The sequence below is a fragment of the Lithobates pipiens genome, unplaced genomic scaffold (genome assembly GCF_037356315.1).
Source record: "Lithobates pipiens isolate NorthernLeopardFrog02 unplaced genomic scaffold, aLitPip1_a1.2 Scaffold_1, whole genome shotgun sequence".
NCBI classification, from domain to species: Eukaryota; Metazoa; Chordata; class Amphibia; order Anura; family Ranidae; genus Lithobates; species Lithobates pipiens.
The window spans coordinates 233,924,629-233,951,596 of record NW_027507685.1 but is presented as its reverse complement, the minus strand read 5'-3'; the positions used below and the strand labels follow the sequence as shown (position 1 = coordinate 233,951,596).

General features: G+C 44.0%; 1 protein-coding gene across 2 annotated transcripts in view; it reads left to right on the top strand.

Annotated features, from left to right (window-relative positions):
- The window catches only part of RXRB (retinoid X receptor beta), a 70,192-nt gene that overhangs the window by 15,567 nt on the left and 27,657 nt on the right, over positions 1–26,968 (top strand). For both annotated transcript variants that reach the window (XM_077484670.1, XM_077484671.1), the window contains exons 2-4: positions 5,301–5,536; positions 19,242–19,392; positions 24,009–24,188. In XM_077484670.1, the coding sequence (XP_077340796.1) occupies positions 5,301–5,536; positions 19,242–19,392; positions 24,009–24,188 (567 nt within the window). The remainder of the gene's footprint in view (positions 1–5,300; positions 5,537–19,241; positions 19,393–24,008; positions 24,189–26,968) is intronic.

The window sequence follows — 26,968 nt, the reverse complement described above, 5'->3', positions numbered from 1 at the left end:
GGTCCATAAAGGCATGGATGAGCGAGTTTGGGTGGAACTTGACTGGTCTGCACAGAGTCCTGACCTCAACCTAATAGAACACCTTTGGGATGAATTAGAGTGGAGACTTGAACCAGGCCTTCTCGTCCAACATCCGTGTCTGACCTCACAAATGTGCTTCTTGAAGAACGGTCAAACATTCCCATAGACACTCTCCTAAACCTTGTGGACAGCCTTCCCAGAGAAGTTGAAGCTGTTATAGCTGCAAAAGGTGGGCCAACTCAATATTGAACCCTATGGACTAATGCCGCGTACACACGACCGGACTTTCCACCAAGAAAACCGTAGACTTTTGTTCGAAGGATGTTGGCTCAAACTTGTCTTGCATACACACGAATGTTGGGCAGTGATTCCGAAAGTGGGAACGTGGTGGCATACAATGCGTACAACGAGCCGAGAAAAAGGAAGTTCAATAGCCAGTGCGGCTCCTTCTGCTTGATTCCGAGCATCCGTGAACTTTTGTGCGACAGACTTGTGTACACATGATCTGACTTTCCGACAACAAGTTTTGTTGATGGAAAATTTGAGAACCTGCTATCAAACATTTGTTGGCGTAAAGTCCGACAGCAAACGTCCGCTGGAGCATACACACGGTCGGACTTTCCGACAACAACCGCGAGTACACGGCATTCGACTGGGATGCCATCAAAGTGTGTGTGTGTATATGTGTGTGTATATGTGTGTGTATATGTATGTGTGTATATATATATATATATATATATATATATATATATATATATATATATATATATATATATATATATATATATATATATATATATATATATATATATATATATATATATATATATATAGCCTGTACTGGTTTGTGTCCTCTCCTGGCCTCTGGATACATTAAACACCATTTGCTAATGGATGGGTCATCCAGGGTCTCTCTTTGCTTCATTGGAGAGTGATAATGTTAGAAGGTCACCCAGAAGTCATATTTTTTGTGTAGAAGTGGGATTTGCAGGACTTGGGATCCTGAAGAAGGGCTGTGATGAAAACGCTGTGCAGTATTGCCAAACGCCGGTCCCCCCAACTGCTTGGCTGCACCGATCTAGTAGTGCATGGATTCTGAGCAGAACAGCCCGGCCAATCAGCAGCGGATATGCGAGGGGCGGTGTGTGTGTGTGTGTGTGCGCTCTCTGGATTTCCACTTTCTCCAACTTTCCTATTTTGTGACGAAACCTTGGAACGTGTGCGGTGTAATTACTTGGCGCCAAATAATTATTAGAAGTACTCTACGGGGTGGCGATGATGATGATGCTGCTTGTGTCATTGAAGCACCCAAATAGAATTGAAGTTCAGCTGCTAAAACTCTGAAACTTTCAGTCCCTCCCCAAAATTCTCATAAACACACTGTAGCTGCTGACTTTTTTAACCATTTATCTACCAGGCACTTTTACCCCCTTCCTGCCCAGGCCAATTTTCAGCTTTCAGCACTGTCACACTTTGACAATTGCGCAGTCATGCTACACTGTACCAATATGGCATATTGTTATAATTTTGTTCACAAAAATAGAACTTTCTTTTGGTGGTATTTAATCACCACTGTGTGTTTAATTTTTTTAATTTTTTTTTGCTAAATGAACTGAAAAAAAAGACTGAATTTAGAAAAAAAAAAAAAAGCGTTTTCGTTTGTTACAACATTTTGCAAATTAATCTCTCTTCATAATTTTTGGCCAAAATGTATTCTGCTACCTTTCTTTGGTAAAAATAACCGAAATAAGTGTATATTATTTAGACCCCTTTCACATTTTGGGCGCGGGTTGCGTCAGCGATAAAGCGCTGCAAGTTTTAGTGGCGGTAAAACGCCACTAGTTTTAGCGGCGCTTTACCACTGTTGTAGCGGGTTGCTTTAAAGCGGAGGTTCACAAAAATTCAACCTCCGCTTTTTGGAACCCTCCCCCTCCCTCCGTTGTCACATTTGGCACCTTTCATGGGGGAGGGGGGTGCAGATACCTGTCTAAGATAGGTATCTGCACCCACTTCCGGGCATAGACTCCCACGGGAGTCTCTGCCTCTTCCTGTCCCTCCGCACCGTCTGCTGGGATACACACGGGCCCCAGAGACAGGGCGGACCATTCCCATTGTGCTGCGTGACTCGCGCATGCACAGTAGGGAACCGGGAAGTGAAGCCGCAGCGCCTCACTTCTTGATTCCCTCACGAGAATGGCGCCGGCAGCAGCCAAGAGCCGAGTGAGGCTGGCGACATCGCTGGGCTCCAGGAAAGGTAAGTGTCCATTTAATATAAGTCGGCAGCTGCAGTTTCACACTGAGGATTCTTGGGAGACACTTTACAGGCACTATATTTAGCGTTAAAATGCCTGAAAAGCGCCTTCAGTGTGAAAGGGTCTTAGTCTGTAGAAGAGTTATGGAGTCCACAATCTAAGGTATATATCCTAAAATTGATCAATCCTGATGTACATGGTTCATCTCATTTCTTGAGGCCCAGAAATGTCAGGACAGTACAAGTATCCCCCAAATTACCCCTTTTTGGGGAGTAGACAGTCCAAGGTATTTAGTAAGACATGGCAAGTTTTTTGAAGTTGTAATTTATTTATTTTTATTTTTTTGGAAAATGAAGAAATGAACTAAAAAAAAAATATTTTTTACAAACTGATATTAGTGCAGTAGAGCGTCGTCTTATAACTGGAGTGGAGGTGATCAGGAACACTGACTAGTGACAGTTTAACCACCTCAGTACAGGGCACTTGCACCCCCTTGCTGTCCAGACCAATTTTCAGCTTTCAGCGCTCCACTACAGTTTGAATGACAATTACTCAATTATGCAACACTGTACCCATATGAAACTTGTGTCCTTTTTTTTTTTTTTTTTCACACCAAAAGAGCTTTCTTTTGGTGGTATTTAATTACTAGTGTTTTTTTTTTTTATTATTTGTGCTATAAATAAAAAAAGACAGTAAATTTTGTGAAAAAATTTTTTTTTCTTTGTTTCTGTCATAAAATTTTGCTAATTAGTAATTTTTTCTTCATAAATTTTGGCCAAAATTTATACTGCTACATATCTTTGGTAAAAATAACCCACATTAGTGGATATTATTTGGTCTTTGTGAAAGCTAGAGAGTCTACAAACTATGGTGCCAATCACTGAAAATTGATCACATCTGATCAGGCCTTCAGTACATCAGGTGAATTTCATTTCTTAAAAAACGAATGCCCCATACACACGATGAGATTATCGGACGAATTATCGTCCGTTTTTTATTGAATGCTAAGCTCAAATCGAATCTGATGAGTTTACTAAAGTCACGAAAATTCCCGCACGACAGAAAAAAATTTCGGAAGTGATGTCATGTGTTGTAATGCATTTGTATTGCATTTTCGAACGATGGCTGTACTGCTTAAACGAAAATCGTACGATCTGGCATCGTACGAAAAAAAAATTCCGTGCATGTCCGATAGAATATCGGATGAACTGTCCTAATCGGCTCTCGAAAGCCCTGTACTAACAATCCGATTTATCGTACGATCGCTTCGAAAGCTGTATTTTCCATACGATTTTCTGATTGTGTGTACGGGGCATTAGGGTCAGTTGACACAGGGGCAACCTGACTTTTGGAGGCAACTTGGACACGACTTGCACATGACTTGGGGCGACTTACAACACAACTTTAAGTCGCCCCAGGCCAGGCGACTTTTGCCGTGGCCAATCAGAATGAGCTCTCAATGGGGAACTCCACGCCAAATTAAAAAAAAAAAAAACGGCGTGGGTTCCCCCTCTGAGAGCATACCAGGACCTTAGGTCTGGTATGGATTCTAAGGGGAACCTCCTACGCTGAAAAAAATGGCGTGGGGGTTACTTTAACAACTCTGTGATGCTGTACCCAAATAAAATTTGCCATCAATTTGAGCATCAGTTTTGGCCAATATGTGTTCTGCTACTTGTTTTTGGTAAAAAATAAAATCCCAATAAGCTTAAATTGGTTTGTGCAAAAGTTATAGTGTCTACAAACTATCGGATATATTTATGGAATTTTTATTTTTTACTAGTAATTGTGGCAATCAGCATCTTATAGTGGGACTGCTATATTGCGTCTGACAAATCGGACACTGACACTTTGTGGAGGACCAGTGACACTAATACATTCATCAGTATTAAAAATATGCACTGTCACTGTACTAATGGGGAAGGGGTTAAAGAGGGTGATCAAAGGGTTAACTGTGCCCGTGGAGTGCTTTCTAACTGTGTGGCTGATGCATTTTCTGTGACAAGGCAGAGATCTATTTTCCTGCTTAGCATAAAAACAAGATTCCGGCTTTCCCTCGTCGCAGAACAGCGATCTGCCTGGTTTACATAGGCAGATCGCCGTTCTGTGTGGAGGAAAGGCCATCCTATAGGTGTATATGTGTATGTATATGTGTGTGTATATATATATATATATATACAATCACAGCATAGAGTTCTGTGTACAGTGAACAGCAACATCAATAAATAACGATGACAAGCAGTAATTAAAGATTGTGGAGTGAATGGTGACAATATATATATATATATATATATATATATATATATATATATATATATATATATATATATATATATATATATATATATATATATATATATATGTCACCATTCACTCCACAATCTTTAATTACTGCTTGTCATCGTTATTTATTGATGTTGCTGTTCACTGTACACAGAACTCTATGCTGTGATTGGACACAGCCGATTTCAGCCAAAGTCATCTGCTGAAATCCACTGCCAAACGTGTGTCTGTCTAAGCACAGCACGGGCCAGGTGGGGGGATGCGCGGCCCACACCCGGAATAAAGGCCCGCCGTGCTGCTATGTGATTGTGCCTTCGCCTTCCAACTGCATGGTGTATTTACTTTGAGCGGTCGGCAGGGGGTTAAAAGAACGCTTTATCCAAAAATTGTGTAAAAACCATTTGGGTACAGTGTTGCATACACGGGTAATTGTCTGTCAAACTATCACCGCACTAAAAATATGTCCTGGTAATGAAGGGGGTGTAAAATGCTGGTGCTTGAGGTGTTTGTATTCCTGTGTGGATTCATTAAGCTCAGTGTACAGTGATCAGCCATGTGTGGAGGAAAGGCCACCCTATAGGTGTGTGTGTGTGTATGTCACCATTCACTCCACAATCTTTAATTACTGCTTGTCATCGTTATTTATTGATGTTGTCTATTTATATTTTGGTCTCATGAATGTCTTTGTCTTTTTTGTATGAATTGCATGTGTTTTTATTGCTGTCATTTTTTTCCTGTTTGCAGTTTGCCAAAGCCCAGACACCTCATCTCTCAGCCCACCCCTCGGACGTTCCCTCAGCGACACCCCGCCTCCTCTCAGTGCTCCTCTCCACCCTTCCATGATCGGATCCGCCATGACTTCCTCGGTGAACTCTCCTCTCGGCAGCTTGGGCTCCCCGTTTCCTGTAATCAACCCCTCAATGTCCCCTGGAATTCCGGGTACTCCTTCTATAGGATATGGACCCGTCAGCAGCCCTCAGGTAAGTCGTTTCCAAGGTGGATTTTGCTTTATCTGCACATAAAGACGATTACATTAATCAGTCAGTCCACCCAAAACTGAGATTTTAGTTCTAAATTGGCACGAGAAAAAAATATAAATACAGTGGCAAATAAAATAATTTGATCACCTGCAGTTTTTGTAAGTTTGCCCACTTGCAAAGAAATGAAGGGTCTCAATTTTTTTTAACATAAGTGTATTTTAAATGATAGAATATCAACCAAAAATCCAGAAAAAAAACACATGATACGAAGGTTATAAATGGAGTTGCAGTTCAGTGAGTAAAATAAGTATTTGATCTCCTACCAATGGAAGAATAGAACGCTGGATAGCCGCACTCCAAAAATTCACCTCTACTGTAAAAATAGTTATCAAGGCATCATAGATAAATACAGAGTAACTGCACAGCTGCTGCTGCTTTCACACCAGATGTGGTGCTTAGTTGTAGCTATGACTAAGCGCCACATCTGGTGTGAAACGCGTCAGCTGTGTAGTTAGTCTATATTTACCTGTGATGCCTTGATAACTATTTTTACAATAAAAGTGAATTTTTGGAGTGCGGCTATCCAGCGTTCTATTCTTTATCTCTGTCAACAGAGCCAGCAACCTGTTTGATTGCGGAGACAGCTGTCCTTAGGAGAAGTGATTACTCTGGAGAGGTGAACTCCTACATTTCATTAATCTCCTACCAACCTACAGTAATCCTGACTCCCACAGACTGGCTACAGTGAGTGCTCATGTGGTACACAGATTAGTCCTGTTGTAAGAAGGTGCTCCTAACAACATCTCGTCATGTGTGTAAAAGAGATCTGTCCACAGAATCTTTCTTCTACTCAAACCTCACCATCTTGGGCAAGACCAAAGAGCTGTCAAAAGGACATCGGGGACAAGAGTGTGTAGACCTGCACAAGGCTGGAATGGGCTACAAGACCAGCGGCTAGGAGCTTGGTGAGGGGGTGACAACTGAAAGAAATACAAAATCCCCATCAATCACTCTCTGGATCTCAATACAAGATTTTGCCTCTTGGGGTTTGGATGATCGTGAAAAAGTGAGGGATCAGCCCAGAACTACACGGGAGCAGCTTGTGAATGATCTCATTAGCAGTTGGGACCACAGCCACCAAACAAACCATTGCTAACACAATACACCACCATGGATTGAAATCCTTCAGTGCCCACAAGCTCCCCCTCCTCAAGAAGGCACATGTACAGGCCCTTCTGACATTGGCCAATGAACTTCTAAATGATTCAGAGAAGAATTGGGAGAAAGTGCTGTGGTCAGATGAGACCAAATTTGAGCCGTTTGGCATAACTTGACTCGCTTTTGTTTGGAGGAAGAAAAATTCTGCCTATGACCCTAAGAACACTACGGAGGTGGAAACCTTATGCTTTAGGGCTTCTGCTTTGGGGCCCCTGAAGAAGTCACATGGGCATGAAGTAATGCGTAGGGCATGAGCGGAGCTATTCCAGAAATTACATCAGTAAGGATACAAGTTCGAAACTTGTGGATCTTTGCAGTTTTTTTTTTTTTTGGCTTTTTAAATGCGAGTTGTAGATTCTTTATTTTATTAAACTCGTTTTAAACATTCTTGCACTACTAGAGTATCTTTTTATACACCTTAACCTGGAGGACACAGGAAAGGACGCTTTAGGAACCATAGAATCCACACGTCCATCACAGAGAGCAGAGAACTGGGAGAGTACACAAAGGACCCCCATAGGCGACCCAACAGCATAACCGCACCATCTGAGAGTTATCATTCTATGCTGCATACAAAGCATATCTCAGGTGACAGGCATTCGTTGTCATGATATACTATTATTATTGCACTTCTAGCATTGATCGTTGTTTTTGACAGTGCAGCACTATTTACCATTTACTATATCCATATGCAGCCGCGGATCAGAAAATGTGTCGCTGCCTGTGATTAGTGCTGCGGAATGACACATTTTTTGATCCGCGGCTGCACAGATAGAGAAATGTGTCACTGCCTATGATTAGCGTTGCGGAGTGTCGGCTTCCTGGCGGCCTTGTGGACTTGTGAACATGCCTGAGCCCATCCTTAAAAGCAAACTTTAAGCCCATTCACACCTGAGCGTTTTGTTAGAAACGATTTGCAAAGACACAAACACAACTTACAAAATTACTCCTCAATGTAAAAGATAAAACTGTTTTGAGTTAACAAATATTGTGCTATGTGTGATGAGGTCTTGAGCCTTGGTTGCATGGGTGCTGTAGCCTGTGTGGATCAGTGTTTGTGTGGCTGTAGCCATTTGGAGTGTGCAGACAGACTGTTATGGGGATACAGCAGCTATAAGAATACAGCCTCGGGTCTTCATTTTGGCAGGAAAGTGGGTGCATGTGTTTGGCCCTGAACACAGACCGTGTGTATTCAGGGCCACTCATCTACACCTCATCTTCAACACGGCCAAATTAGGACCTGTGGCTGTTTTAGTACAGTTTCTGTGTCTCCCTAGAGCAGTGATGTTGAACCTTGGCACCCCGGATGTTTTGGAACTACATTTCCCAACTACACTGCAGAGTGCATGAGTATCATGGGAAATGTAGTTCCAGAACATCCGGGGTGCCAAGGTTCACCATCACTGCCCTTGCAGAACAGGTGGCTCCAGCCACACAAACTGTTCATGCGCACGATATGTGAACACAGGTTGCTGAGCCCTTCATTTAATTTAATTTTTTTATCGGGGGGGGGGGGGTTTGGGGTGTTGGGTGTCTAAAAGTGATTTCTCACTTTTGGGACAGAGAAAGGAACTGAGGACATAAATCCCCAAACCTTTCTCTGCAGTCTCAGCTGCACTGCAGATGAATTAATTGAAGGTGCTCTATATAGTCTCTCTTGTTCGTTTGTAACCTGAAACATAATAAACATGGTTTACTATGCTTCAGTTATAAAGTAACACAGTGAGTGGTCAGTTCTGATCGCTCACTGTGTTCATCTAGGAAATGAAGGGGCTGGTAAATATTCTATATTTGCCACCCCCCAACCCCTGTCGTCATCCTGAAGATACCAGTGTGTCTGAGACAGCAGCCTGCGGGAGGGAGAGGAGGGAAGCCGGAAGTGTTGCGGGGGAAGGGGCGCACAGCATGGAAGATGCTAGGGGGGGGGGGGGGGGTGCATGTGTTGCTGGGCAGCAGTGGTAAGAGGATATAGATAGAGATTGTGATCAGTGTGGTGTATGGAGGGAATTACTGAAACTGATCCCCCTGCAGCAGTTGAAACCCACCTTCTCTTCCTTTCCATCCCACTGGCTTGCAGTTGATGCAAGGGGGTCAGTTCCAGTAACTTCTCCCCCCACACCTCACTGATCATACTCTCTGCCTACGTCCCGGCTGCCTGTACTGAGTACAGGAGCACCAGTAGTATCTCTTTATCTGTGGCCCTGGCTAAACCCGATGTGCAGAGTTCATTTTTCTTGGCCACCAGAAATTCGGTTTACTGAACTCGGATTAGTCGGTGAAGTGTATGTTGTCAGTGTGGGTTTCAATTGAGACTGCTGAGGCAGCCAATCAATGTCTCTGCTTTACACAGAACCTGGACTTGCCTGTGTGTTTTTGCCAGACATAGTGGGGATTTAGCGTGATCATCAGATCCTGGAGTTTAGTCCCGGTGATGGGTATGTCTTTGGCTGCTCTTGCTTCATTTTGCAGAGATTGGGGGGGGGGGGGGGGGGGCGGGGTCAGGCAGATCTAACGTTGGGTCCGGTTTAATTTGGTCTTGGTGCTGAAATTGAGAGCAGAATCATTTTTGCCAATTGTTGGCTTCTTTCCGCTTTCCCAGCATGTACAGAAGTGGAGTTACTTTATTATGATTATTATTCAGGATTTACATAGCACCAACAAATTGTGTAGCATATATATATTTATATATTATGGAGAGACAGAGTTTAGGGCTAAAACAACTAATCGATCGACAACGAATCGATTATGAAATTAATCGATTACTATTTTCATAATCGATTAATCAACCGGCAACAAAGGGGTTAAAAAAAACTAAAATGAGCCCTTTATAGTACAAAAATCTCTACTGTAAATATTACTTTCACAGTTCTAGAGTTAATCACTACTGTAAGGGGGTTCATTTTTTTTATCTGATTTGTTGCAGTATAAAGGGCTACTTTTTTTTTTTTTTTTACCCCATTATGTTACTAAACGTCGTAGACCTGGTTCACATCTGTGTTTTTTTTTTTTGGTGCTTTTTGCAGAAACGCACTACAGTTCATTTACATGGTTTCCTGTGGGACACGTTCACATATGCAAAAACTCAAATCACAGCAAAATCACGTGCGCAAAAATCAAAACGCACAGCAAAAAGCACTGCAGAAACGGATCAAAAGCAAACTGCATACCGAGCCTTATGCTGGCCACACGGATCAATTTTCAGATGAAAAAAAATCTTTGTACATTCGCTGAAAGAATGTTGTTTTGTAATTTTCACTTGTTTAACATTCTGTTTTTAAAATTAATGTAATTTCTGAACGAAAACCACATACAGTGTCTGAAAATTCCTTGCACTGAGCAGTTTTCTATTTCCAAATTTTCTCGTTACTGTGGTTGAAAATGAACATCGATTTGACTCCACTAACAATTAGAAAATTGAACGAACGTTCTTAAAATGATATATATATTTTATTTTTATTTTTTTATAGGGAAGATCTCCTCTAATAGTATATACAGTATATCTCTTCTGTCTGTTGTTCTCAGAGTGGATTAGAGATTTTGCTCTCTAACTATATAGTTGGTTATTTATATTTACCACTGCATAGCGATATTTAAGAATAAATTGGTTTTGTTTTTAATGTTACATAAATTATACACCACACTTTGTTTCGATCGATTAATCACCTTAAAAAAAAATAAAAAATCTGCCAACTACCGTATATACTCGAGTATAAGCCGAGATTTTCAGCCTCTTTTTTGAGGCTGAAAGTGCCCCCCTCGGCTTATACTCGAGTCATCGCCGTCTGACTGCTCGATCAGCGTATCGAGCAGACAGACGGCGGACATACTACAATTCGAAAGCCGCGCCTCCGCCTCCGCCTCCGCCTGTGATAGGCGGAACACTGAATTTCCCAGCAGCCTGTGTTCCGCCTATCACGGACATCGTCTCATCCTCGTCCGTAGTACGAGGATGAGACGATGTCCGTGATAGGCGGAACACAGGCTGCTGGGAAATTCAGTGTTCCGCCTATCACAGGCGAAGGAGGAGGCGCGGCTTTTGAATTTTAGAATGGCCGCCGAGGCGCCGACGAAGAGCGGCGATCCTGGCACGGGACGGGACGAAGGCAAGGCAAGGCACGGGACGGAGGCAAGGCAAGGCACGGGACGGGACGGAGGCAAGGCACGACACGGGACGGAGGCAAGGAGGCAAGGCACGGGACGGAGGCAAGGAGGCAAGGAGGCACGGCACGGGACGGAGGCAAGGAGGCAAGGCACGGGACGGAGGCTCGGGACACAGGTAGGCTGGACACACACACACACACACACACACACACACACACACACACACACACACACACACACACACACACACACAGGGATGGATGGAGACACACACACACACAGGGATGGATGGATGGAGACACACACACACAGGGATGGATGGATGGATGGAGACACACACACACAGGGATGGATGGATGGATGGAGACACACACACACAGGGATGGATGGATGGAGACACACACACACAGGGATGGATGGATGGAGACACACACAGGGATGGATGGATGGATGGATGGAGACACACACACACAGGGATGGATGGATGGATGGAGACACACACACACAGAGATGGATGGATGGATGGAGACACACACACACAGAGATGGATGGATGGATGGACACACACACAGGGATGGATGGATGGATGGACACACACACACACACACAGGGATGGATGGATGGATGGACACACACACACACACACAGGGATGGATGGATGGATGGACACACACACACACACACAGGGATGGACGGACACACAGGGATGGACGGACACACAGGGATGGACGGACACACAGGGACGGACACACACACAGGGATGGACAGGCATGTCTCACCCTCGGCTTATACACGAGTCAATAAGTTTGCCAGTTTTTTTGGGGGTAAATTGGGGGCCTCGGCTTATATTCGGGTCGGCCTATACTCGAGTATATACGGTAATCGATTATGAACATAATAGTTAGTTGCAGCCCTAGTCGAGTTACAATAAAGTTCAATACAGAAGGATTAGGAGGGCCCTGCTTATGGAAGTTAGAATATAAAGGGGAGGGGGAGCTGGTGCACAAGATAATGGCTACAGGGGATGAGCTGAATGAGGTGATTGACATGCGTTTTCCAGGAGGAGGCGGAGTAAGCTTCTCTGGATATGAGTTCTCAGGAATCGCCTAAAGTTGGACAGGGTAGGAGATACCTGGACAGATTGGGGTAGGAAGTACTAGAGGAAAGGAGAGGTTCTAGGAAAGTCCTGGAGACTATCATGGGTGGAGGTGATGAAGGAGCTAGAGATCATGAGGTCCTGGGAGGAGTGGGCACGATGTGGAGATGAGGTTGGTGATGGTTGTGGATGGCTTATTGATGGGGCTGTATGTCAGACGGAAGGTCCATGCTTTGGAAAATTGTTTGCGTAGTCAAATGAGACAAACCGTTTAGTGCCGCCAATATTCATTAATCATTAGAATTTTCAAGGCTAAGCAAATAGCTCACCCCGCCGCCGGCTCACGTGAAGAGTTCTGTTAATTGTTTGTGGGTTTTATTAGCAAAAGTAGCCGAGGCCGAATACAAAAGCTGCATTCATACAAATCCCGTCCTGCTAGGGACTCTGCGCTCAGATCATTGTGTTGTGTATGTGAAAGCAAGTGATCTCCTTTGCTTGCGAAAATCTCAAATTGCTGGCTTTGTACGGCGTGGTGGGTGGTCAGAGAAGCTCTGTAAAGTGTAGCTCTGGGAAAGGAAAGAAGAAAAAAAAACAGCCCTTTAATGCAGTTTTTATGGATTAAGAAAGTCATGTGACATGTACAGCAGTAACAAGTACCGAAATGTGTGTTTATGTATTGGCTTCCTGTAATCGCCTGCTTGGGGACACTTCACACTGGGGAAAGGAGGAGCAGAACTTTCTACACAGGGAAGACCTCATCAATCTGTCATTTGTCTAAGACTGTGGATAGTCGGGGGATTAAAGCGGAGTTCCACGCAAAAGGTGGACCTATGCCTAATTGACTCCTCCTCCCCTGGTGCCACATTTCGGGGGGAGGGGGCAACAGGTACCTGTCCCCACTTCCTGGAGACGGTGCCATCCCTTGGTAGTTCGCCCCCACCTCCTCCTTTCTCTGCCGTCGGGCCAATTGGCACAGCGCGCTTTGCGCATGCACAGTAGGGAGCCAGCTGTGAACCCAAAATGTTTACCTGCCGCGTTCCATACAACAAATGGTGGCGGCAACAGCACCCAAGAGCCGATCTGAAGATCAGCTGGGCTGCTGACTATCATGGGAACCCTGGACAGGTAAGTGTCCTAATAAGTCAGCAGCTACAGTATTTGTAGCTGATGACTTTTAATTTTTTTTTGTGTGTTTTATTTTGTTTTGTGTTATTGGTTTTCGGGTTTGGTTATAGGGCACATACTTTGCTATAATTTTTGAGATTTATTTTATGCCTAGACTTGGCTTAACTCCACATTTAATGTCCCTTTTTAAATAGTTTTTTTGGGCCAAGCTGTCTCAAATTAGTAGCGTGTGTCTTAGTCACAAAATCGCACCTGACCCGATCTGGTATCCGTATATGTATGAGGCGATCTCAGCCTTAACAATGTACTGACGCATTTCGCCCCAATGGGTGGGGTGGTTTGTGGTGTAGGCTGATACCACCTCCTACACATTGATACAGATCAGGTCAGGAGAGCGATTGTTTTTGTGACTGACATGCATTACATGCGGTACCCCTGTCCCAGTGAGATGACATATACTTCTCTAGCTTAGTGGTACTACAAGTCACATATGGGCCACACTGTTTACTGCACTAACAGGTGTGCATGCTGGGTGTTGTATATTAACGGTATGTAGTATCAACACCATACTATATATAGCGCTGTGTTCCGGCGGTGAGACGGGGACTTCTCACACCATTCGCTGACAAATAATCGTGCTAGACACTGCTCAGCCATTCGCATACTAGCCTATTATGTTGCACTCACCTGCAAGCGATGTCCGTGATGTCCCCGCTGGTGGCTGCGTCCATCTTCACCCCACTTCCTTCTAGGGCTGTGGACTTCGGCTCTGACTGGCTGAGTCGTGTGACGTTACGCCTGTGCATTCTTGCGGGAGCCAACAGTCACGGTAGGAGCGCTATAGAAGCCGTACGATCGCGCCCTTTCGTGCGCATTTGCCAATAACGTTGGCGCAAGTTTATATGGTAAATATCTCCTAAACCCATGCAGGTTTAGGAGATATTTCCAGTACTCACAGGTAAGCCTTTAATATAGGCTTACCTGTAGGTAAAAGTGGTGTGTAAGGGTTTACAACCACTTTAAGCTGCGTAAATAGATACTCAACATGTCACGCTTTAAAATTGCGCACACTTGTGGAATGGCACCAAGTTTCCGTGTTTTAAAGTGGTTATAAAGCCTAAACATTTTTTACCCCAACATTCCTTGCATTAAGGTAAAAATTTTTTAGGTTTCAGCATTCCCCCCTTTTTACTATCTGAGCCGTCCTTTGATCCAACGCCGTGCACATCTGCGGCTCTTCTCTCCCCGCACTTCTGGGTCTCGCTGGAGCGCTGGGAGCCTCAATCAAAGCTAGTGACAAGGAAGTGTGGGGCGGGACCGGGTCCCTCTGTGTCAATGGATGCAGCAGCGGGGTTTGGGTGTGAGCGCACGCTAGTGTCCCCATTGGAAGCGGCACTGGACAGAGGGGAGGGGCCAGAAGCACTGATGGGGGACCCAAAAAGAGGAGGTAAGTATAGAGCTTTTTTGTTTAAAAAAAAAAAAAAAACCTTTACGATCACTTTAAAAATCTCCATAGGCGATGCGTTAACATTTTTACAGTTACAGAGGAGGTCTAGTGGTGGAAGTTATGCTCTCTCGCTAAGTTTCGTGGCGATACCTCACATGTGTGGAATGTATGCGGTGTACATATGTATGCATCTGCTTCTGTGTGCGAGCACGAGGGTATTTTTTTTTTTTTTTTTTTTACACTGTCCCTTTTTTAATCTGTGTTTTTGTTTTTTGTTACTTTTATTCCTATTACAAGAAATGTAAACATCTCTTGTAATAGGAATAAGGGATGACAGGACCCCTTTATGGAGACATCTGTAGTCAGTAAGACCGCAGATATCTCCCTTACCCTGGGAAGGGTCATAGACCTGTTCAGGGATTATACGGTCCCTGGCCAGCTGTACGGTGATCCGCCGCTGGATCGGTCCCCTGGCTTACCGATCACACCGGAGAGACCAGAGAGGCATCGGGGGGTTGTGGAGGGAAACGTACCCTCCCACTAATTGTAGAAGCCATCCAGCATCTAAACAGCCGCTAGGATGGCTTTTACATTGTAGGGAATCTTTGGGTGAAAATAAAAATACCTAAATGATGCCTGTAGCTGCACCCATCATCCATATATCACCACTTCAACCTAAAGACCTCATATGACATTCTTGGGGCGGGAAGTGGTTAATGTTCAATTACTGCTTCTTAAAGAGGAGCTCCAACCTCCTTCAGAAAAAATAAGTCAGCAGCTTCAAATACCGTAGTTGCTAACTTCTTATTATTAGACTTTTTATTAGAGCACTTGCCTGTCCAGAGATCCTACGACCCCAGTTGATTTTTCCATTGGCTGTCAGGTGCTTCCGCCGCCATTGCTTGTAAGGGAAACTGGCAGGGAAGTGTTGCGGCTTCACAACCGTTTCCATACTTTGGATGCGTGGAGTATGCTGTGCTTTGTGAATGGCCCAGTGGCGTGGGAAGGAGGAGGGGGCTGAACTTGGGTAAAACGGGTATCTCCTCCCCCCCCCCCCGAAAGGTGCCAAATGGGGGGGGGGGGGCGCAGTTAAGTGTAGCCTCCACTTTTGGGTGGAGCTGTTCTTTAAGACGATGCACTGTAAATACCTGAATGACCACACATTCACCTAAACCTCAGAACAAGCCTTTAACGCTGACCTTTTTAAATAAAGCTAATCAATGCAAATCAAAGTTAAAGCCCAACTCTTCCACTTTTACTTCTGGATGGAGTGGGGAAGATAGAACCTCTGTTAGGCTTTTATTGCTGCCACTGGAGGGATTTTCCCCTCACTTCTTGTCTGACCGATCAGGAAGTGTGAGGAAATCTTAGGACAGACTACGGCTATTACAAAACCAAACCACAGTGTCACAAGACCTCTTTGATAAGTCTAAAAGTTCCTCTCCGCCCGGAGGTTCTGCAGTCCTGTCCTATGTCAAATGTCCTCTTCCTTCAGGTGCCCCCTCATAAGGTTACATTTGAGGGTGGGAGCACCCCAACATCATTGCTCTGTGATGCATTTATTTGTTACTGGATCATAGGGCTTTGGGAAGTTCTCGTGATCTGCTTAATTCACTGATGGGGATATACAGCCGGCTCTGTCACAATATTGTATTTCTATTTGATGTTTACTGGCAGAGAAGCTGACGCAGTTGGCTGAACTTTGCATGTTGAGGGTTTGTTTTTGGTACAGCGACATCTAGTGGCCTCCCTGGTATGCTTTTTGGGTTTAAAGGCCAAGTTCATGTTTAAAATAAAATAAAATAAATTTGTCTGCTGATTTAAAAAAAAAAAATATGTTTTTTTTTTTCTAAGGAGCCAGCAGGGCATAGCGCTTGTGATCAGCAGATCATTGGTGCAATCTCAGGCTCTTGCAGACTTTCAGTAAAGCTGTCTGCCCATAGCTCATACAGACAGGCAATTACCTGAGAACAGGAAGATCTGTGAACTACGAGAGTGCTTACCAGTGCCCTCGCAGCTCATTGAGAACTACAAGCTGTCAGCTGCAATGGCTGACAGTACTTGTAGTCTAGTATAGACAAACTGTAAATTAATGATATTTAAATATTTATTAAATTGAAGACATTCATCTAGAATCATACAGAATATAATTTATTTCATATACATTTATACTGCACATAAGGCCTGAACATCATGAGTAAGATAATCTAATCAAAACGATATAAGATCAAAGTCAAATAAATAAATAAATAAAGAAGAAGAAAGTAATACTGAAAAATGTATAATTGCTATGGCGAGAAAATGCCACAGCGACAGATCCAAAACGTCACACGCCGGCGCCCAGCTTAAACACCTGGTGTCCCTATGGAGGAGTTTCCTTGCCGGTTACTGAGTGGTCATTCAGCTCCGGTGATGTCTCTCCTCCCCCCTATTGGTTCACCGCGTGGCGCTGGCGGCATATATATATATCCCTCATTCTGAGCTGGCCGTTTATCGGACCGGTCTCCGTCTGGGGGTACAGCACATCCAATGTATCTTTCTGCTGGTTGTGCTTCGGTGCAGCATCTTGGTATGGGTTTTTCTTTTTGTTTATGCCCTGTCTTTTACTTTCACCTTTTTTGCCTTTCCTTTTTTCATTGGTGGTTTTTTATGTCTCCACATTCATACATTTTCACCATTTATTTTCACACTTTACCATTTCCTCACCATTGCATCTTTTTTTTTTTATATATTTATTCATTCTTATTTCATACATTACGGTAATTACTCTTTGTGTAGTCACATTGAGTTTACCACACAAATAATTCACTCATATTACACTTTTGTTATGCACCAACACACATAATCAGTATAACATTCTGTTCACAGATACCCCTGTTCCACTGATGACATATCATCACGTCCAGCCATACTAAATTGGCCATTCACACTGCACACTTCCTCTGTTCATCTGATGCTGCACCTCTATATCATGCCGCCTCAGCTCCCGTGTTGGGATGTATATCCGTGGCCTGCCCTGCACTGGTCACCATGCGCTGCGTATACGGTTTGGGTTGGTGAGTGTGTTTGGTGAGCCATCAATTGACATATAATATCCGGTATAATTTGTATTTTATATATTGACATATCTTATATACTTTTATAGGAATCTCTGGTACATTTGCTCCTGACGAGTGGAAAAATCCACGAAACGCGTCGAGCTATACTTGATGACACAGTTGTATTCCATATGGATTGATCCCTACCCAGCTTTTATCAACATTTCATGATATGGTCCTTAGATTAGTCAATAGATCTGTATAGGTCCTGTGGGTGCATATGCCAGTTTTGGATCTGTCGCTGTGGCATTTTCTCGCCATAGCAATTATACATTTTTCAGTATTACTTTCTTCTTCTTTATTTATTTATTTATTTGACTTTGATCTTATATCGTTTTGATTAGATTATCTTACTCATGATGTTCAGGCCTTATGTGCAGTATAAATGTATATGAAATAAATTATATTCTGTATGATTCTAGATGAATGTCTTCAATTTAATAAATATTTAAATATCATTAATTTACAGTTTGTCTATACTATACAATTGCTTCATCTAAAAGTCCCAAATCCCCTTTAAATTTTTTACTGATTATTGGGATGGAAGCACCATGTTGTGCTTCATTTAAAGTCCCAAACTTCTCTCCCCCCCTCTGTTTTAATACTTGTAGTCTATTCATTCACAGGAAACTGTGAATGAATGACATGTTTGTGGGCGGAGCTGTTTTCAAATTGTGACGGGGTGTGGGGAGAGGATCCCCCCCGCCGGCTGTTGCAGGGGCGAGGCAAGAGGCTGGAGATGCTGGAACATGTTACACCCTAAATAATGGTCTAACATGTAACCTGTATTTGAACTTATCCTTTAACACCTTCTTGCCCGGCCTATAGCAGAATTACAGCCGAGCAGGAGCTTCATTGTTCTGACTGGACGTCCTTTAGGACGGGCCGCTCGTGCCTGCCCCTGGGGGAACACAGCGCAGCGATTTGTGGTGTGTCCTTGGGAAGAACTGCATTGCCAAGCTCGGTAAAGAGCCTATGATGTAGGCTCTTTACCATGTGATCATGTGTCCAATCACAGCGTCAACAGGAAATGCTGGTTTTTGGCTTTGCTCTCCTCACACTGATGGTGTTTAAGGAGAGCAGATAAGCGTCTTTCCTCACAGGGGAGATCTTCCCAATCAGTGATGCCTGTCAGTGCCCACTAATGCCCATCAGTGATGCCTGTCAGTACCTCCTCATAAGTAGTGCCCATCACTGCTACATGTGAGTGCTGCATATCACTGCAGCCTCATCTGTGCACATCAGTGAAGGAGAAAAACTACTTATTTACAATTTTTTTTTTTTTCCTGAAACTAAGGTAAACTTTTTTTTGTTTTCCAAAATTTCCGGTCTTTTTTCGTTTTAGCAAAAAAAAAATTCCAATGGTGATTAAATACCACAAAAAGAAAGCTCTGTCTAAAAAAAAAAAATGATAAAAATCTACTTTGGGTACAGCGTTGCCACACAACCACACAATTGTCATTCAAAGGATGACAGCTCTCAAAGCTGAAAATTGGCCTGGGCATCAAGGGGGTGAAAGTGCCCAGTAGGCAAGTTGTTAAAGGGACACTGACTCTCCGTAACATTTCCAGATTGTCTGCTTTTTGCTGTAACCTCTGCAATCTGTGTTTGTCTCTACAGATAAATTCTACCGTTCTGTCCAGTCTGCACCCAGTCAGCTCCTCTGAAGATGTGAAGCCCCCGCTTGGTATGAGAGTCATGCAAGGACATCCCAACGGAGGAGGAGCCAGCGGGAAAAGGCTGTGCGCCATCTGCGGAGACCGCTCTTCTGGTAAGTGTACAGATCAGATGGGCGTTCATCATCTGCAGATGTTTAAGAACTGTGTACAGTGGGGGGTCGGCAACATGTAGATCGTGGACAGGTGACTGGTAGATCGTGGTCTGGGCTTTCCGAGTATGAAACCGAGTGCAATGCAGAGGACTACTTGTAGAGTTAGAGCTGTAGTAGGGAGCAAGAGCCGCATCACATGATGCCTCCTCTGTAGTGCCGGCTCCTGTCCCATGCGGAGTGATACCAACTGCACTCCACCTCTTATCCGGGCTAGGGATCTCCAGAGTGTTGCCAGCCACAGGAAAGAAAAGATCTCCAGGTCAGTGTGAAGCAATACACTGGGCATAATGGTATAGGGCTGTTTTCACACTGATGTGCTGTGGTTTACCCACACCACAGGTGCAGTGCAGTGCACCTGCAGCTTTTCTGTGGGTTTGCTGCGCTTAGCCATAGACTTCTATTCCTTTAAAACTACTGAATGCAGGAGTTTTGATGCCCTTTCAGTGAGTGCACCTAACCGGCAGGATATAATAGTAGTTTATGGCAAAGTGCAGCTAACCCATGAAAGTTGCAGATGCACTGCGCTGCACCCACGGTGCAGGTAAACTGCAGCACATCTGTTTGAAAGCAGCCTTATAGGGGGCTCAGAACAATAAGGGTTGTTAATCACTTGCAGTTTGGGGGGGGGTAAAACCCCATAGTTAAGCAGTGTTTATCACCCGCTCTTTAACCATACCCCCTTTAGTTGCAGTGTCCAGGAGTGGTGTACACATGTTGCAGCCACAGCAGGAGTTATACACCTTGCCGTGTTTGGAGGGTGTAGGACCTGCCAAGCATGACCCATTCAAGTAAATGTGACTGCTCTGCAAGTCTCCTGCAACCTTGTGCAGTACAGCAAACAAGAGGTTAAATCAGGCAGCGTTGTTGCTTTCTCACCACCTGTTTTAACCCCTTGGACCCCGGAGAAGCATGCAGGTGTGGGGCCCTTGCAGTGTGGTCTCATTTACTTGAATTGATAGCAATTGGCAGGCGGTAGCACCCACCAAAAGCAGCAGTGGGTTTAATTCCTGCTGCGGCATGTGTGTACCTTTTTGGCTGCTGCCTCACAGCTAAAGAGGGTAGGGATTGGGAAGCAGCATAAATGCTCATTCGCAAGTGTAGCACTCACGGTTCTTTTCTGTAAAGCGATCCTGTGTGTTTGACATGGGGTGCGGAGACGAGATATTGCTTCTTCACCATCTGATTTAAACACATGATAGCCATGCAAATGCACACGATTGCAACACAGTAGTGTGGCAATTGGAGGTTTAAATAAGGTGTGAGGAGGTGACGCTGTGCCCGGTAATCTTTGCCTTCTCCCTTGTTTGTTCAGGTAGATCTCCACCTCTTTAAGGTTGCCAACCCCTGGTGTAGTTTGCTGCCTGATGTGTTCTACAAGGGTTGTATTTTACTAGAAACTATTTATATGTTGCCTGAGCACAAAGATCAACCTAATAGTTTTTCCCCAGAAGGCAATCTCTCTTTAGGGCCGCCATCAATCTAAAAGGTTCCTCTTGTTTTTGGAGGGGGGAATAGGTTAGATCTGGCAGTTGAGTACAAACAATTAGAATTAAAGAGACCGACATATTGACGTTTTCCTGGAAAGCTGTTGCTGAATGCTAAAAAGCAAAACCTTCGCTGCTGCACATTGTAATATTTATATGGACAACAATGACATAAAACTTCTGAAGTGTGTAGACTCCTAAATCTCCCAGCGCAGTTACATTTCCAAATATATATTTTTTCCTAATCTATGATATAGGACTTTTTAACTGCAGCAGATCAAATTTTAATTTAATTTTATTACTATTTTTGTTAAATTTTTCATATCAGACTCCTAAATCTAGTTATGTGTTTTGTGTTAATTTTCTCTTTAGTAGTAAAATTTTTATAGGGACATAAAAGATATGCCCCCCCTGCAGATTTAAGTCAATATGTACTAGTATGCGGTGCATATTTGGTTCATTATGACGCACTTGCCTACAAACAAAACCCTCCAGCGATGCGCTGTCAGGGCTCTCTCCGGTCCCCGGTGCTTCCATCTTCTTCACACGGTCTTCCTTCCGGGTTTTCCCATTTCTGGGCGCTTGATTGGCCGGGCCAATTTGACGTCACTTTCGCACACTCTCGCGGGACATAGAACTGTAAATGTGGTCTGAGCTGCGCATGTGAGGCTCGGATCACTTTACCCGCTGATAGGCGGAGGGGATATGCATGATAGAAGAGACCTCTAGGCTCTCTTCTGTTATAAAAAGCCTGCCTGTCAGCAGATTTGTACATTGCTGACTTTACTACCACTTTGAAATTATTATTACGGGGACTTGTATAGCACCGTCAGTTTACGCAGCACTTCAGTCCCTGCACTCAAGTTGCTTACAATATAAGGTCCCTAACACTCACATTCTTACATACTAGAGCCTATATATATATATATATATATATATATATATATATATATATATATATATATATATATATATATATATATATATATATATATATATATAACTATAACACACAAGACAAATTTCGGAAAAAATCTGATGCATTTTGTGGTCAGAAAGTCCGACCGTGTGTATGGAGCATAAAAGTCTCTGCTTCCTGCGCGCTTCCTACTTCTAGGGTATTCCTCCAAGGGTAGGGGCAGCAAGCAAAGCCCTGTCTCTCTCAATATGGACGCCTCCACAAAGATACGATATGGAATGGCAAGACTAGCAGGAAAAGATCAGCTGCAATACCAGTGACTACAAATGAGGACCTTCCAACAAACTAGCCCAATTTGGCCAAGTTGCCTGCCTGAAATTGAAGGGTAAAGCTAGAGATCCCATGTGGCGTCATTGACCTGCTATGATCATGGTCATTTTTGTTTGTTTAAAGTGTTACTAAACCCAGGACTCTGCATTCGCTATATCTGCTCTCCCACAGTACACAGAACATGGAAATTCAATTATTTTAGTAAATATAAACTGCTAAGTACCTTTTCTCATCAGCAGTATATAGCAGTTTTATGATTACTTTCAGTGTCTACTTAAAGCTTGTAAGAGGAGCTTTCATTCTCCTCTGACCGTCTTATGAGGCTGCATGTCCATTGGCCCTGTGCTGATCACATGCACCCTCCCAAGAAGAAAAAAACTAGCAATTAACGCCAAACTGAGCATGTGCAGCCTGTCCCCTGACCCTGTCTTATCAGGAGATGGATTGGGGACAGTAAAGGGGAGAATCAGAGAGATAGGACCATCTACACAATGCAGAGGATTAGCCACTTAGGTTCCACAGTATAACAAGCATGATTTACTGTCTATACAGACTGATTTTACTGTTGTGGGTTTTAGAAACACTTTAAGTTTGTCACCCAGGATCTCTGGCCTTTTGTTTGCACTAGAGTTTGACCGATATATCGGCCGATACGTGGCCATTTTTGATAAATCGGCCGATTTATTATCAATATTAGGCCGATATTTAACATTGCCCGTCGTCCCTCCTCTCTGTGAAACTGACACATAACAGAGTGGATCTGTCAGAATTGAGCTTAATGTCAGGGTTGGGCGGGACCCGGCAGCTATCAAACACCAGCCAATGGGATCTGGCTGGGCCAATATGTGTATGTGGCCCCGCCACTTAAGCAGCCCAATCATTGGCTGGTGTTTGATAACTGCTGGGTCCTGCCCACCCCAGCCGGCTCCTGCCCACCCCTGACATTAAGCTCAATTTGACAGTTCCTCTGTCAGTTAAACAGTTACACTCGGCTCAGTGTGAAACCTGCCAATCAGTGCCACCTGCCACTGTCAATCGGTGCCAGCGCCACCTGGCAGTGCCATCTGCCAGTGCCAACCAGTCCCATCTGTCAGTTCCGAACCAGAGCCATGTACCTGCTAGTGCCACCTGCCTGAGCCAGCCAAGTCTGTGGTAGAGTAACAGGAGCAAGCAGGGGAGGACTGGATGGGGTGAGGTTTCTTTTTATATCCGCTACAAAAATCGTCGTCATACATCGGCCGCCCCAATTTCTAAATATCGCCATTGCCCAGAGAAAAACCCATATCGGTTGACCTCTAGTTTGCGCTACTTCCCATTTATCTGGGAAACATAATTTCGGTGGCAGGTTGCCATGATCGATGAAGATCCAATTGTCAGTTACTTCAACCAGCTGCCATGACTGTGTTACCCCCACTGCTCTCCTGCCACTAAATGACAGATCCTCACTACTGCGATAATGTAAACACAGGTCTGCGGATCCTTGGTGATGTCATCGACTCCCTCCCGGGTGCAGACTGATACAAGCCAAACCCAGGTGAAGTCATTCATCCTTACTGATGATTAGTTCTTTTGCTTTTTCTTCTTTTTTGGAGACCGCGTCCCCAGTTCAGGTCCTGTGTAAGCCATCGGCTCAAGCAAGTTTTTTGTTGGTGTTGTATTGAGCGATTGTTTAAAAATCCAGTGGATTAAGTAACTATATTGAACAATCAATTGGATATTAACTGTATGTGTATGGCCAGACTAAGAGTTTTTTCTGAAGGGACTAATTAGCTGATCAGTTGTTAATACTTCCCTGATAAGTTTTCTGGTTTGTGTCCCCCCAGGAAAGCACTATGGGGTGTACAGCTGCGAGGGGTGTAAAGGCTTCTTCAAGCGCACTATCCGCAAAGACCTGACCTACACCTGTCGGGACAACAAGGACTGTATTGTAGACAAGAGACAGAGAAACCGCTGCCAATACTGCCGATATCAAAAGTGTTTGGCCACCGGCATGAAGAGAGAAGGTAAGTGCTCCTTTGTTTTATATTTGTAGAGAGTTCAATTTTTAGTGTGTGTGGATTATTAAAGGGATTGTAAAGTCTTTTTTCACTTTACTGCATTCTGTGCTGTAAGGTGAAAAACCTTATGTGCTGAATCAGCCCTCCTTTTTCTTACCTGAGCCCATTCGTTCCAGCGATGTGCATGAGCCCAGCGGCTCCAGCCCCTGTTTCCACCCTCATTGTATAGAGGGATAGCAGGAGCCATTGGCTGCCGCTGCTGTCAATCCAATCCAGTGACACGGGAGCGGGGCTAAGCCCGTGTCATTGTGTCAATAGATGCGGCAGTGGGACTCTGGAGCGTGCCCCCAGGGAAAACTGATCTCTATGGGGGCACCTGATGAAGGGGAGGAACAAGGCTGCTATGTGCAAAATCCTTGCACAAAGCAGGTAAGTAAAACATGCTTTGTTTAAAAAAAAAATGTAATCTTTACAATCACTTTAAGTCATATGGTATCTCCTCCAATTCCAGAATAAACTGCAATATAATCAGGATGTAGCATGCACCGCCATTCTTTAGAATGTTTGCTTCTGTCAGGTCAACTGTATATATTTCAGTGATCCTTGTTAACTTTATTACAAGGCCTTACCGACTTCTTTTCTGTAGATAATAAAGTGTACCTTGAATCAGAATGGTCTGGGACAGGGGTATCACACTCAATTTAATTTCAGCCTGCATCAGCATAGTGGTTTCCCTCAAAGGGCCTGTTATATCTGTAATACTAGGTGTCCAAAAGACACCCCCGCCCTTTACATCAGATGTCAATGGCCCCCACGATCAGAAGTCAGCAGTCCACCACCTTCCCTTATATCACAGTGCACCCCCTTACCTTATGCTGCTGCTCCAGGAAAGAAGCTGGGGGCGGAGCTGGGAAGCAGAAAGTGCAGGGTCTGAGCCAAGCCTCTCCATGGAGAGGGGCAGGATCTACTGGAGGAGATCTGTCCCCTCTGCTGCTGAGTGCCGAGACAAGGTGATGAGGGGGGTGTCACAGCTACAAGTGAGTTGCAGGGGCAACGTGAAATGTCCAGGCGGGCTGGTTTTCAGCCTTCGGGCCTTGTGATTGAAACATGGCCTAGGACAGGAATATGCAATTAGCGAACCTCCAGCTGTTGCAAAACTACAAGTCCCATCATGCCTCTGCCTCTGTGTGTCATGCTTGTGGCTGTCATGGGAATTGTAGTTCTGCAACAGCTGCAGGTCCGCTAATTGCATATCCTTGACCTAGGATTTCCCTCAGCTCTATAATTACTGCTTTAATCTGACGTCTTAGAGGTGGTGAGATGGGGGGTTGGGTGTAGGGAGCTTGGGTCTGTTAAGGCAGAGTTGTGATCTATCTGTTGCATGGCCACAATGGGCAGGTACAGGCCTAGAGCAGCCTGTTCACTTCTATGGACTCCCCTAGTTGTGGCAAGCTTCCCAAAGTTGCTCCAGAACCTTTCCTATTGTGGAGCATCGGGCATTTCAGTGTGTGTTTTGGCCCTTCTGCTACCCACGCTTGGGGTCCCAACGACATATCCGCAATTGCAACCAGTTTTCAAAATGCGTGGCCAAAACACACGTTTCTGTGTTGGATGTTTAGGTAATGCGCAGGTGTGAACGCAGCCTAAATGATCAACCAGGGCATTTGTGCTCTCATAACATTTGCAGTTATGGCTTTGGCCACTAGAGGGTACTGGTAACCTGTGCGGTGTAGTTCCTTGAATACTGCATATTGGGATTCTGTATGTGACTCTGTGGCATACAGTCATGGGCAAAAATATTGGCACCCTGCATTTCTGTAAAAAAAAAAAAAAATTGCACCATAAACTTCACCAAGAATATTGCAATTACAATTTTTTAGGCATTCTTGTTTTATTTCTTCTGTTTGTATTCGTATGACACAAAAAGTGGAGAAATGAAAAGCCAAATCTGACACATTCCATGCAAAACTCCAAAAGGGAACTGGACAAAATTATTGGTACCTTCAATTTAATATTTGGTAGCACACCCCTTGGGGGGAAAAAAAAACTGAAATCGTTCGCTTTCTGTAACCATCAATGAGTTTCTTGCACCTCTCTACTGGAATGTTGGACCACTCATTTTGCAACTGCTCCAGGTCTCTCAGATTGGAATTGTAAATGTGAAAAATACTGTCGCTATGTCACAAGACAAAAACAGCAGCCAGCACAGCAAATGACAATCACAAGTGAAAATAACAATGTGCAGCGCTAGTGGAAACGGTCACTGTGAAGTAAGACTGTGTAATGATGCAAGTTATAAGATATGCATTAATGTATAATTATGACACATGTGAAAACATATAAATTAAAAACATGCTGAATAAAAATTCACAACGTGAAAACACAAAGTCCACAGATGAAAACTGGGATATTGGTGTTAGTCCAGATAAGTGGATGACCTCCTTAGGACATCAATAGCAGGACAAGTGTGAAGAATATATATTGGAAGATAGCCGCCACCACCAACATTGAGAAGGCTTACCGGAACTATCGGGCTCAAAAGGACATATGCTTGATGAGGAGTCAAGTCTTGTGTTGGAGACACACCGGTAGATAGAAACATCCACGTCTGTAATCACCGGCACGAGAAATTAATGAAGGTTTTCCCTCAGATTGTTAACAGTAGAGTTAGCGTCTCAAGGGAAGGTTGGCTGAATTTTTTTCCCATAGGCTCACAAGATGCAACCAAAAATTAAACAAAGTTCCACATATATTGTAAATCCATATAACAAAGAGTATTTATTAAA